Source organism: Cotesia glomerata, linkage group LG5 (genome assembly GCF_020080835.1).
Source record: "Cotesia glomerata isolate CgM1 linkage group LG5, MPM_Cglom_v2.3, whole genome shotgun sequence".
Lineage (NCBI taxonomy): Eukaryota > Metazoa > Arthropoda > Insecta > Hymenoptera > Braconidae > Cotesia > Cotesia glomerata.
This window is the reverse complement of record NC_058162.1, coordinates 3625208-3639920: the sequence shown is the minus strand read 5'-3', so window position 1 is coordinate 3639920 and position 14713 is coordinate 3625208. Positions and strand designations below refer to the sequence as shown.

The 14713-nt window shown below is 26.8% G+C and overlaps 1 protein-coding gene across 1 annotated transcript; it reads right to left on the bottom strand.

Annotated features, from left to right (window-relative positions):
- Positions 1–1204: 1204 nt before the first annotated feature.
- Positions 1205–13443, bottom strand: LOC123265921 (homeobox protein rough-like). Its single transcript, XM_044729905.1, has 3 exons — positions 12862–13443; positions 5461–5695; positions 1205–1590 (listed from the first exon to the last, which is right to left on the bottom strand). The coding sequence occupies exons 1-3, from the start codon at positions 13364–13366 to the stop codon at positions 1365–1367; spliced, it is 966 nt and encodes a 321-aa protein (XP_044585840.1). The 5' UTR covers positions 13367–13443; the 3' UTR covers positions 1205–1364.
- Positions 13444–14713: the final 1270 nt, after the last annotated feature.

Below are 14713 nucleotides of genomic sequence, written 5' to 3'. Positions count from 1 at the left end.
ATTCCTACTTTTGATAATTATTTAATATTTTTTTTTTTTTTTTTTTTTTTTTTTTTTTTGCATATATAATCGAAAAATTAGTATTTTTTTCTTCAAATTATTTTTTTTTTCACGGAGGATGATTTACTTTAATGATGATAAAAATTTGCAAAGAAATTTTTTAATTATTCTTAAAAATTCTAATGGAAACAAAAATTTCATTTCCTCCGAAAAATGTTATTAAAATATTTCCACACAAGTTTTTTTTTTTTTTTTTTTTTATTCTACTTGCCAAGACAATTTCAAAGAAATGAATAATTAAAATTATTATTTTTTTATTCTCTAATCATTTAAAAAAAAATTCTTATAAAAATATTGTCACTCGGAAAATTTTTTTTTTATTCCTATTTTTGATAAACTTTAAAAAAAAAAATTTGAATTATTTTTAGGATTAAAAAAAAAAACAAATTTAGAAATATGAAAAAGAAAAAAAATTAATTTTTTTTTTTAATACTGAATATTTTCAATAATTTTGAATTTTTTCTCTTATGGAGTCTTAATATTGTCAATCGTTTTGAATTATGCCTTTTAACCAGTATTAATTAACACTACTTTTTTTACTTCATAAATTTTTGATAATTAAATTTTTATTCCTAAAAAAATATCTACAAAATTAAAATCTTACTCTTAAAAAAAAATAAACATTAAAAATTTCACTTAATTTTTACTATTGAATTAAGAGGTGTCAATTTTCTTCTTTTATTTTTATAAACTCATTTAATTATCTATCTTGTTAATAGCTTGTGAAATCGTCGAAAAAAGTGAGAAAATCCCTTAATTAATTTTTTAATATTTTGATATTATTATAAATAATAATTCTACAAATATTGTTAATTAAATTCATAGTCATTAATGAGTTATAAACACTTTAGTATTTAAGTTGGTGACTAATTATCATAACTAAAAAATATCTTCCATATTTTTGTACCTAAATATTGCGATAATAAAATCATTAAACTCGTTAAAAAATAAATTGTACAATTTATTAATAAAATTAAGTCAAAAAAATCTATATATTCAGACTATTATTTATTAATTAGTGTCATTATAATTAACCTTATAACTAATAATAAAATGAAGGGGTATTATACATATATTTTTACATTTTGAAAAATTATTTGCACTTGTAATTTTTTTCAATTTTTAGATGTAAAAATTTTTTCCTTATTATTTATCGACTGATTAATTTCAATATAATAATTTTTCATCTATAATTAAATAATTACATTGTAATTATGATTGCTTAACAATCATCTCAAGTGTTGGAGGCTGCAAGAAACATTTAAAAGTAAGTTCACAAAATAAAATCTTTTCTAAATTAATTTTTAAATTGGAGAAATGGCGATCGGAGGATTATCCGAGATTTCACTGCTGCTACTGCTGCTGCATGGTTGATTTTTATCTTTCAAAGATTTTATCATGATATCTGGACGATAAGAAGAAATACACGCGTGTGGTGTTAATTCGCGGTTTGGATCTTTGTAGAAGCAGAGCCCGCAAAAATTGCTGTAGACTGGAAAATTCGCTAGCGCATTGGACACAGCCAAATTTCTGAAACATTAAATAATAATAATTATTATTATTTATTGACCATGGAGTCTAAGCCTCATGCGGCCACCCAGATTACAAATAATACAATTTTTATGTAATATATGTACAGAAATAGTATCAAAGATCAATTTAATAATAAAAAAGTTTGGAAAATCCAAAAGTGCACGCCTCATGACGCTCATTCATTTTTTAAGAAAAAAATTAATTGTGTAATTGATTAAAAAAAAAAAAAATTATAATTAAGTAGTTTCTTACAGAGTATTTTATATTTTTTTTTTTAAATATCAGCGCCCTTTTTTCTTGTCATATGCGCTCGCAGTCTAAAAAAATCTAGCTTGATCAAGTGGCGCCATAGTTTCCACGTGACAAATAAGAAAAGTTCGTTTGGCTTTGTACTGTTGTATCGCGTAGTGAATTTTAATAAAAATTCAATTAAAAAAAAAATTAGAAAAACGGTTGACCCTGAAGGCCATCCCTGCAACTTCCCGCTAATTCCATACTTAGGTGCTTAAAATTGCACCAATGACGTTTTTGAGCTCTTCGAGCTTAAAAATAGAATTTATGGTTTATTTTGAGCTCTCCGAGCTCAAAGAGATTGCTTTCCTATGCTTTTGAGCTCTTCGAGCTCAAAAGTCTGATAGAGATTTGATAAGACACTATTTTTTGAATTTTTAAACCGCAATAACTTTTGAATGAATAAACCGATTTTTACGCGGTTGGCAGCATTCGACGCAGTTTTTCAAGCCTCACAAAGAATCTCAAATTTTGAATTGATCACGCTAGGAATTTCGGAGTTATTCCGAAAAAACACTTTTTTCGGTTTTCTTTCGTTCACGATATCTCTCGAACGAATCAACCGATTTTGACCGGACTGGTGGCTATCGACGTGGTTTTTTGAGGTTAAGAGCTGATTAGTTTTTGGAATTGAACCATCAAACCGTTTAAAAGTTATTCCAAGACACCCACATTTGAAAAAAAATTTTTTTTCAGTTTTTTTAAGATTTCTCAAAATCTATTGATCTGAATCAGTCAAAATAATTTTCAAAATCTAAGTTTGGTCAAGCCCTTTCGAATGGCATCAACCGCGATGAAATCGGTCAAGCCGTTCAAAAGTTATAAGCGGTTCACATACTTTCACACACACACACACACACATATAGACATCGTGACAACCTTGCGGGGATAGTCAGGGAAGCTTCCTGTGATCTTCAAACGTCGAGATCTGATGAAAACTCGATTTTTGCAAAACGGGGTGAAAACAATAACTTCCCGATTTTTGAAAATCTTCGATTTTCTTAGCGGGAAGTTAAAAATACGTAAACTAGACCACTGATATGAAATACGGACCTAGTTAATCGAATTCTTGAACTAATAAAAAAGGTCCGGACTTGAAATATCAATTTGTTCGGGAGTAATCGTTGGTACATCCAAAATGGGGTGACATCCGGACGTCCACGTAAAATTTTTTTCAAAACATTTTTTTTTTTCCAAAATAGCAACATGAAATGATTTTAGAAAGTAAAAGATGGTTTAATTTAAGTGTTTTTCCGGTGTACATCTACTTATATCATTGTATAAGTGTAATATGATTGGGATAGAGGCATTTAAAGATCACAAAATTGCTTGACCTTGACTAGTCGAGTATAAAGCACAACCTCACGCGCTTCGCGCTATGAGGTGTGCAATAAACATTAAGTTCATAAAAAATGATTAACATTCTCAATAGTATTATAGATTATATAAGTAATTTCAGTGCTCGAAGAGCTCAAAAACGTCATTGGGTCAATTTTAAGCGCCTAAGTATGGAATTAGCGGGAAGTTGCAGGGATGGCCTTTAGGGTCAACCGTTTTCCTAATTTTTTTTTCAGTGTATAGATAGAAGATAATTAGTAATTATAATTACAAAGTAAATGGATAAATAGCGTGTCAGACAAAGAAAAATCACTGACATAATAAAAATAACCATCGAAGTTTTGAGTTGTTTTTGTGTTAGGGTGAAATTAGGGGATGAGTCTATTAACAACCCTTGATAGATTTAGAGGATAAAAATAGCAGGAGGAAGATATTGTGTACCCATTAGAGAAATAGTAACATCTAACACATGTCGATTTCTCGTGTAGACAACCCTAGCATGTAATCCAGTCATTATCTTGTCATTTTTTTTCATCTATTGATCATTTGCTTAAAATAATTTATCTTATGTTGTTTATTACTTTCGTTATTATTTATATATCTAATGATAATTATTATTAATTGTTACAAGTCTTTTTTATAATTTTTGTGTTCAAGGAAGAATATATGTTGTTGAAAAAAAAAGAAAAAGTAACATTTAAGTATTGTTTAAGGGAAATTATTTGAAAATTAATTCATTGTTATTTAATTGTTAATTATTAAACGAATTATTGTATTAATATTATTTAATTATTGTAGGTAGCGTAACAGTGATACAAAAATTAACAAAAAAAAAAAATAATATTCCCGCCAAATTTTAAAAAATTACGCCCCTAGAAAATCGGACTAATTTGACACTGAATCAAAAAAATAAAAAAATAAATTATTTTAAGAATGAATCTAGTGAGATGATTGTGTATCAACAATAAATATTGCTATGATTAGAATCGGTATCAGTTTATTAGTAAGTAGTTAAGGGCAATTTAAAAGAATTAATTAAAATATCTAAAATTATAACGAATGAAAGATACACATCAGTACAGGGCTTTTTAATAATTAATATTAAGGTAGAGTGCATACGCGATTCATCCGCGGCTTATCATTATTTAAAATATTTATTGATTCCGATTAGATTACTAAATCACCGATTTTTTATTAATTAATTAATTAATTAATTAATTAAAACAAATTCATTTAAGGACGACCGTTACCGAATTTATAATTGGTATTTGGTATAAATAATTAACCGGGAAATAATTCACCGATATCATCAATAGAGCCAATTTTAAATAATTAACGACATATCTACACACATATTGTAATGTATAAATAATTTAATTACACCTACAATTAACAAAAGGAATAGCAAAGGGAATAGAAAAGACAAAATAATAACGAGAGATTTAAAACAAACACGCGTCGTCTTTTTAATTATCCAGGCTGATTGTAAGCCGCCGTATGTTATTATTAATCATAAATATTAATTATCATAAGTAACAAGCTAATAAGTAACTTAACAAATAATAATATTAATAATAATTACTGTATTTAAAAAAAAAATAAAAATAATAAGAATTTAATTAATGTATAAACATTGTAATTGTACGCTTCGTGTGTGCCACGATTTAAATTAGTCGCGATCGCAATGTGCCGGAAAAAAAAACAAATATTGATTTCTAAAATACCTAAACGTGGCACTAATTTTTACAACACAAACATTAATAATTTTTATAATTTTATGACATTGAAATTAGACACTTGATTTTTTAATTATCCATTAAATAATTTATTTTTTTCTAAATAATGTAACCATTGAATCAGGTGTCTGTGATTTTATACTACACAATATCAAGATGTACAATATAGGATAACAACTATATAAACATTGAAGGGCCAGATTGGGGATCGTTGGATCGTGATTCCCTAGAAGTACACTAAGTAGGGAGTGACAAACACTATATTAAATGGAGATAAGAGTGAATCAATGATTCTCGAGTGCGATACGCCGCTAAATAGCCTTAAGTAGGATTTTACGCGTGAAGGACACTATTGTAAACATATTTTTCAGCGCACCCTTGTTTGAATTTTATTTGCTTTACTATATACACTTGACGTTCGAATTTTTCGAGTTACCCATCTACTAAGTAGTGACTAATATCACAAATATTTATTAAACAATTTATTTTAATTGTATTTTACCGATATTGTTGGTCCAACTGCGCCTTTTCAATTCTTTTGTCCTTGGCGCGACGATTTTGGAACCATATTTTTATCTGTGTTTCAGTGAGTCTTAACGCAGAAGCTAATTCGAACCTTCTGCTTCGGGATATGTATTCACCCCGATGATACTCCAGTTCTAGTCTTGCTGTTTGTTCTCCACTGAATGTCGTGCGTTGTCTTCTTGGTCTTCCTTCTTTTCTTCTTCTTCTTGCAACTATATATTTTTAGGAATAAAATAAATAAGGATTAATCATTTCATTCATTAAATTTTTAAACTATTATAATGTAAAATTAAAAAAAAAGAACAAATATGTTTTTCTTCTTAGTCAAATCATTTTTTTCTATCGAAATATTGACATTTTTAGACAAAATTTTTATTTATTTTATTTTTTGGACTGTAAAAAAAAAATATAGAATTATTTAAAGATATTTCTGTTAATTTTTTTTGAAAAAATATTGTCAACTTTTATTTTAAATAATTAAAAGATATATTTCTTTTAAGTTACATCAAAAAAAATTTTCCTAAAACTTAAAATAAATAATAATAACAATAACTAGCAAATTTGGAGTCACTATGTGACTCCCGCGACTTGTGAACTATAAAAAATAATAAAATTTGCTTTATTAAATAATGAATTTTGTTAAATTGCACTGTACTTTATTAAATATTGACATTTTTAAAGATATAAGCTCATCCCGATGTTACACTCATCAAGAGTTTTCATTTGAGTACACACATGCATTTTGATATATTTTTTATATATTCATATATATAAATACATAAAATTGATGTGGGTACTCAAATAAAAGGTCTCGATGAGTGTAATGTCAGGGTGAGCTTATATCTTTAAGAATGTCAGTAGTTGACAAGATACAAGGTCATTTCTTAACTATTGACCTTTTTAAAGATATAAGCTCATTCTGATGTTACACTCATCAAGAGCTTTCATTTGAGTACCCACATGCATTTTTGATATATTTTTCATCTATGCATATATATAATATATATAAATATATAAAATATTGATGTGGGTACTCAAATGAAAGGTCTCGATGAGTGTAATGTCAGGATGAGCTTATATCTTTAAAAATGTCAATAGTTCACAAAATATTTGTTAAATTGCACTGTAATTTCTTAACTATTGACGTTTTTGAAGATATAAGCTCATCCCGATGTTACACTCATCAAGAGCTTTCATTTGAGTACCCACATGCATTTTGATATATTTTTCATATGTACATATATATAATATATATAAAATATATAAAAAAATTGATGTGGGTACTCAAATGAAAGGTCTTGATGAGTGTAATGTCAGGGTGAGCTTATATCTTTAAGAATGTCAGTAGTTGACGAGATACAAGGTCATTTCTTAACTATTGACCTTTTTAAAGATATAAGCTCATTCTGATGTTACACTCATCAAGAGCTTTCATTTGAGTATCCACATGCATTTTCGATATATTTTTCATCTATGCATATATATAATATATATAAATATATAAAATAAATGAAAAATTGAGGTGGGTACTCAAATGAAAGGTCTTGATGAGTGTAACATCGGGATGAGCTTATATCTTTAAAAATCTCAATAGTTCACGAGATACAGGGTCATTTCTTAATTATGTATCTAGAGTATTTTCGAATGCAGCGTAACTACTTATCATCATAAATTGACTATTGGTGAGAATGATATGAAACATTGAAAAGGCACAACTCCAAGTCAAGACCTTTCTAATGATACCAAATTTAACCATAAAAACACATTTTATCATATAAATACACTGGCCACAAAGTTTTGCTTATTCTTTTAATAATATTGATTATTTATCTACGATTCAGTACCTGCGGGTACTTTATTATTAAAAAAAAACATTAATTTTTCATAGAATTATTTTTTGATCGTAAAAATTATGAGCTTGTGGTTGAATAAATAAATGGAAATTAAATATTAATTAAAATTTTTTCTGATGAATTGAAAATAAAGAAAAATTTTTCTTTAGTAAATTATTTAACACTGTAGATGATTTGAATATTTTTTTCCAAAATATACAAACCAAAGAAATTGATTTCTTGATTGAAATTTGACATTTACAAAATAAAATACTTAATTTTTTAAACAGTTAAGCTAAAAAAATTTTTTTTTAAATAATAACAATTAATAATAAACTCAATTCCTAATTCAAAAATACTTTTCTAATAAAATATCAACATCTCAATTACAAAGAAAAACACTATTTACAATTACAAATGTCAGCTGTTTTAAAAAGATTATTTTCCCATCGAATGAAATTATCCTCGGGCGATCACTTAATCATCCTTTAGTCTTGTCTAAACCCACCCTCGCTCTCCAAAATTAATCCAGGTGTTAGATGTTGGTGAGAATAACTCATTCATGCTGCACGTGTTCTCCTGCTCTATACAAATTGTTGTTATTCTCCTCATAGTAGTTAATATTTAAATTTAAAAGCAAAAAATTATAAAATAAAAATAAAAAAGTGAAACCATTATAAATTATAATAATAATAATAGTAAATGATAAGTACACGATGTTAATATTTTATAGCGAATATAAACAAAACGATATGGAAAAAACAGTAGTAATAAAATAAAAATATTTACTAGCTTGTAAAGGTAAATAAAAATACACGGATGAGGTAGTTTGATTCAACCGATTTTTTTAGCACTCTCCTCTCTTTTCCTCTCTTACTCTTCTCTTTACAATTCGATGGATCGTCCTTCTGTTCGTTGGGTCGCTCGACTGTCCGTCGAATTTGATCGGATTACAGTTGGCGTAACAATAAACATGATATATATGTATATATTTGTATAAATAAATTTTCAAATGCTTACTCGTTTTCACGCACCAACCAACAAAGTTTCCATAGAATTTGCTAACCAAATAAAACGATAAACTGTTTTTATTATCATCATTATTGTTTATTATAGTAACCATATTATTATTGTTTTAATCATTTCAATAGAGATTATTATGTTCAATTTTATTATTATTATTATATATATAAAGTTAGTTTTTTTAGAGAAATTTGGTATCGTTGGAAAAGTCTTGACTTGAATTTGTGCCTTTCCAAGGTTTCATTTCATTCTCACCGATAGTCGATTTATTATGATAAGTATTTAGGCTGCATTCGAAAATACTCTATCTCCAGTTCCATAATTAAAAAATAACCTTGTATCTCGTGAACTATTGAGATTTTGAAAGATATAAGCTCATCTCGATGTTACACTCATCAAGACCTTTCATTTGAGTACCCACATCAATTTTTCATAAATTTTTATGTATTATATATATGTATATATGACAAATATATCAAAATGCATGTGGGTACTCAAATGGAAGCTCTTGATGAGTGTAACATCGGGATGAGCTTATATCTCTAAAAACGTCAATAGTTAAGAAGTTACAGTGCAATTTAACAAATATCTTGTAAACTATTGACATTTTTAAAGATATAAGCTCATCCTGATGTTACACTCATCGAGACCTTTCATTTGAGTACCCACATCATTTTTTCATAAATTTTTATGTATTATATATATGTATATATGACAAATATATCAAAATGCATGTGGGTACTCAAATGGAAGCTCTTGATGAGTGTAACATCGGGATGAGCTTATATCTCTAAAAACGTCAATAGTTAAGAAGTTACAGTGCAATTTAACAAATATCTTGTAAACTATTGACATTTTTAAAGATATAAGCTCATCCTGATGTTACACTCATCGAGACCTTTCATTTGAGTATCCACATCAATTTTTCATGTATTTTTATATATTATATATATGTATATATGACAAATATATCGAAATGCATGTGGGTACTCAAATGAAAGCTCTTGATGAGTGTAACATCGGGATGAGCTTATATCTCTAAAAACGTCAATAGTTAAGAAGTACAGTGCAATTTAACGAATATCTTGTAAACTATTGACATTTTTAAAGATATAAGCTCATCCTGATGTTACACTCATCGAGACCTTTCATTTGAGTATCCACATCAATTTTTCATGTATTTTTATATATTATATGTATGTATATATGACAAATATATCGAAATGCATGTGGGTACTCAAATGAAAGCTCTTGATGAGTGTAACATCGGGATGAGCTTATATCTTTAAAAACGTCAATAGTTAAGAAGTTACAGTGCAATTCAACGAATATCTTGTAAACTATTGACATTTTTAAAGATATAAGCTCATCCTGATGTTACACTCATCAAGACCTTTTATTTAAGTACCCACATCAATTTTTCATATATTTATATATATTATGTATATGTATATATGAAAAATATACCAAAAATGTATGTGGGTACTCAAATGAAAGCTCTTGATGAGTGTAACATCAGCATGAGCTTATATCTTTAAAAACGTCAATAATTAAAAAAGTACATTGCAATTTAACAAAAGTCATTGTTTAATAAAGCAAAATTTTATTTATTTATAGTTCATAAGTCATTTCAGTCACATAGTGACTCCAAGCTTGCTAGTAAAATATTAATAAAATTTAGTAATTATTAATTAAATTAAATATTTCTCATTTTTTTTCATTATTATTCCAGCAATAAAAAAAAATATTATCTTTTTTCTTTAAGATTCAAATAAATTCACAAAATTTGTATAAAAAATCTAATAATTAAAATTTTTAAAAATAATCTTAACAATCATTATTTATCTCACGAATTTTCTCGATTAACTTAAAAAACTTGTTTTTTAAATTGATATTACCAAAAATAAAAAATGACTTTAAATAAAAAATGAAAATTTTGATCGGATAATATTAATCTAATAAGAACAACAATAAGTAAGAGTTTTAATTACATCCTGTTGAAAATAGAATGTTTTATAAATAATACGAATATGAATACGATGATCGTGTTATATTATTATTATCATTATCATTAATATAATATAATTCACATGTAAAAGTAACAATTAGGATCCGGTATCCGTTTTCACTCGACGAGATTAAGCATGAAGCCTTGTGCTTACTTACTTCCGGTATCGTTTTGCCCCGCATCCTAATTATCGCATACGTTGTAATGCACTGACAATATCCAGTTACAGTTTGGAGTATTATATCACTTCAACATCACACTGATTTTATTTAAATTCAAATTTAAATTAAAATTTTAAAATATAATAATAATAAGAAAAGAAAAAAAAAAAAAAGCATAATCCGTCTTATTGCGGTAATTGTAGAGTAATTATTGTTATAGTTATAGTAACAGATTTGCAAAAGAGGATAGGGAGTACTGGAGTGCTAAAGTACTCCAGTAGATGTAGGAGAAGAGGATAGAGGATGGAAAATGGAAGAATAGATGAAGGAAGAAGGAAGATTGTGGGTGGAGAAGAGAAGAATAGAAGCTAGAGGAACCGGCGGAAGCAATGTGTACCGAGGAGATGAGATGAGGTGGTGGGTGTTGTGCTGAACATTGAGACGCGGCCAACTGCGTTCGGTAATCTCATCACAATATCGGTGCGAGGTGGCGAGGCGGGATAAACCCCCGCAACCGACGCGACTCGCGTATCCAAGCGAGCGTGCGTAACGTTTATTTTGTTAACAATGGACTGCAATGTACTCCCATGTTAATAGATAATAGATGGGTCGAGTTAAATAAATTTTTTATTTAATTAATTTTTCAAAAAATTATTATTTAAATAATTTTAAAAATATATATTATATTGAGAATTTTTTTTCACGGGGTATCAGTGTAACGACAATCTGCTTATCGTATCGAGTAACGTGTGAGTAGATATATGTATAATAATACAGTAGTTGTATCAACGTCCAAGGTGGTCAGCTATATAAGGCTGAGAATATATGCATAAAGCTTATACTACTTATATTTTACATTATATGATATATCTCGGATTTACTTTGAGGATTTTACCTTCTTTTCACTAAAATCTACTTTTCTTCCGACGTACATGCATTTCACACATGTATAAAAAATTTTTGTCTAATTTTGTTATTTAATTATCATTTTTATTTTATTGTTGTTAATATTATAAAATTAAGGGAGTTTAGTTTTCCGGTCAATATATAAAAGAATAAGAAAAATTTTGTGGTTAGTGTATTTAGATTATAAAATGGATTTTTGTGGTTAAATTTGGTATCATTAGAAAGATCACCTGGAGTTGTGCTTTTTCAAGGTTTCATATCATCCTCACCAATAGTAAATTTATGATGTTAAAGATTTAGGCTCTATCTCTAGATACATAATTAAGAAATGACCTTTTATCTTGTGAAATATTGATATTTTTAAAGATATAAGCTCATTCCGATGTTACACTCATCGAGAGCTTACATTTGAGTACCCACATCAATTTTTCATATATTTATATATTTTATATATATGTATATATAAAAAATATATCAAAATGCATGTGGGTACTCAAATTAAAGCTCTTGATAAGTGTAACATGGGGATGAGCTTATATCTTAAAAAATGTCAATAATTGAGAAATGACCTTGTATCTTGTCAACTACTGACATTCTTAAAAATATAAGCTCACTCTGACATTACATTCATCGAGACCTTTCATTTGAGTACCCACATCAATTTTTTATATATTTTATATATTTATATATTTCATAAATACCATCTATATAAAATATGTAAAAAATGCCATGCTCGATGAGTGTAATATCGAAATGAGCTTATGGCTAAAAAAATATCAATAATTAAGAAATGACCTTGTATCTTGAGAACTATTATCATTTTTAAAGATATAAGCCCATCTCGACATTATACTCATCGAGACCTTTCATTTGAGTACCCACATCAATTTTTCATATATTTAAATATATATATATATATATATATATATATATATATATATATATATATATATATATATATATATATATATATATATATATATATATATCAAAATGCATGTGGGTACTCAAATTAAAGGTCTCGATGAGTGTGATGTCGGGGTGAGCTTATTTCTTTAAAATATATATATATATATATATATATATATATATATATATATATATATATATATATATATATATATATGTATATATGAAAAATATATCAAAAATGCACGTGGGTACTCAAATGAAAGCTCTTGATGAGTGTAACATCAGGATGAGCTTATATCTTTAAAATCGTCAATAGTTAAAAAAGTACAGTGCAATTTAACAAAAGTCATTATTTAATCAAGCAAAATTTTATTTATTTAATTTCTTACAAAAAATTACATTTGTTTTTCTTTTTGAACCTTTCGAACATATAATAATTTAAAAGAAAAAAATTATCTGAACATGTTAGTGTTTTAGTTAGAAAAAAAATCAAAAAATTGTATTAAAAACTTCAAATAATAATAATAAAAACTTACGAAAAGCAGAGAATCCATGAAAGTGCGAATCTGCCGGATGTCCCGCGAGATTGTGAAGATGCGACGGCATAGAAGTTACCGGATGTCCAGCATGAGCCAGGTGATGAAGATGCGTCGCACTTCCGGCGAATAATTGGGGCAAGAAGGTCCGAGAATAATTATTATCACCTTCACCACCTACAACTTCATTAGTCAACTCCTTCTTAACTTCACCATTAGTTCTATCTTCATCTTTATTTTCATTCTCATTATTATCATCATCTTTATCTTCACTCCTCTTATCTCGGACACCCGCGAACCGCTTGAGGAGCACCCGCGATTCTGTACCCGCAAAATTTTTAGCAATCGAGTCCTCCGAATTTACTTCATTTTTATTCACAATTTTATTTTCACTATTTCTATTACTAATAGTATCGCTATCAGTGGCTTTAGTTTCAAGGTGACCGTAAATTCGCGCGAAAAATCGCCGCGGAGACGAAGGTCGCGGGTTTGATTTAATCGACATTTTTTATAAAATTAATAATCACTTATAATTGTTTAATAATCAATTAATAAATCATTTTAGTAATGTTAATCCAAAGACTTTCTTTTAACGACTGATTATATTAATATTCACTCACTAAATACTCATGTTACGTTTTACGGTTTAACTTGTCATCAAATTCCACATTTCGCACTCGTCTAATTTTCTCATATATATAAATATAATATATAATATATGCATGTGTATCATGTAACGCTCATTTAAAAAAATTACCGTATTTACAGAATTAAAATAACTTTTATTTTACACGTACTTTAATGATAACAATTAAAAAAAAAAATATACTTTTTGTTATGGAAAAATAAATATTTTGATACTGAATTAAATGACTTAATTGTATGTTTGTTTATTTGTTTTAAAAAGTTTTAAGAGTCTAGAAGAGACCCGACGTGATATAAAGTGGAAAGTGGATCTGAATGAGCTGACAGCAACACGTTTGCCCGGCTCATGACCGCCACCAAAATCGAGGGCTGCTAGAGGGGGTAACATCCCCGTGATATTTTCATTACCTTTCATCTGGTTTTTTTTTTTTACTTTTAAAATTATTTTTTAACAAATTTTGTTTTGTAAAAATTTGTAAAAAATTTTGTAAAAATTTATTTTTATTTATTTATTTGATTAAATTTAAAAATTTATAATACTCTTAGATTTTTGTTAATTTATTACACTGAAATTAGATATTTTATAATTTTTTATGAAACATAAATTTGTTAAAAATTTAGAATTTAAATTATAATTATTAAAAATTCCAAAATTTTAAAAATATTTTTTTCTTGATTTCTTGAGTCGAGAATTTATTATTTAAAATAATTTAAAACATAATAATATTACTTGAAAAATCAATAATAAATCAAGAAACTAATTATTTCATGACTTCTATTTTAATTATTATTAAAATCAAGAATTTATTATTTAAAATAATTTAAATAATAATAATACTTGAAAAATCAACAAAAAATCAAAAGAAACTAATTATTTCATTTCTATTTTTTTTATTATTAAAATCAAGAATTTATTATTTAAAATAATGTAAAAAATGATAATAATACTTGAAAATTCAACAAAAAATCAAGAAACCAATTATTTCATGACTTCTATTTTTATTATTATTAAAATAGACAAACATTTCATAAGTCAATATTGTAGATTAAATCGATAAGTTATAAAGCTAATAAATTATAATAGTATTGATCTAATCATAAATTATTATGGCGTATAAATTAAATTTAACGCGTAAATTTCTTAACATGTTTACTTAAACAAATTTTAAATTTAGAAAATAACACCTCAAAGTTGATTATTTTGTAA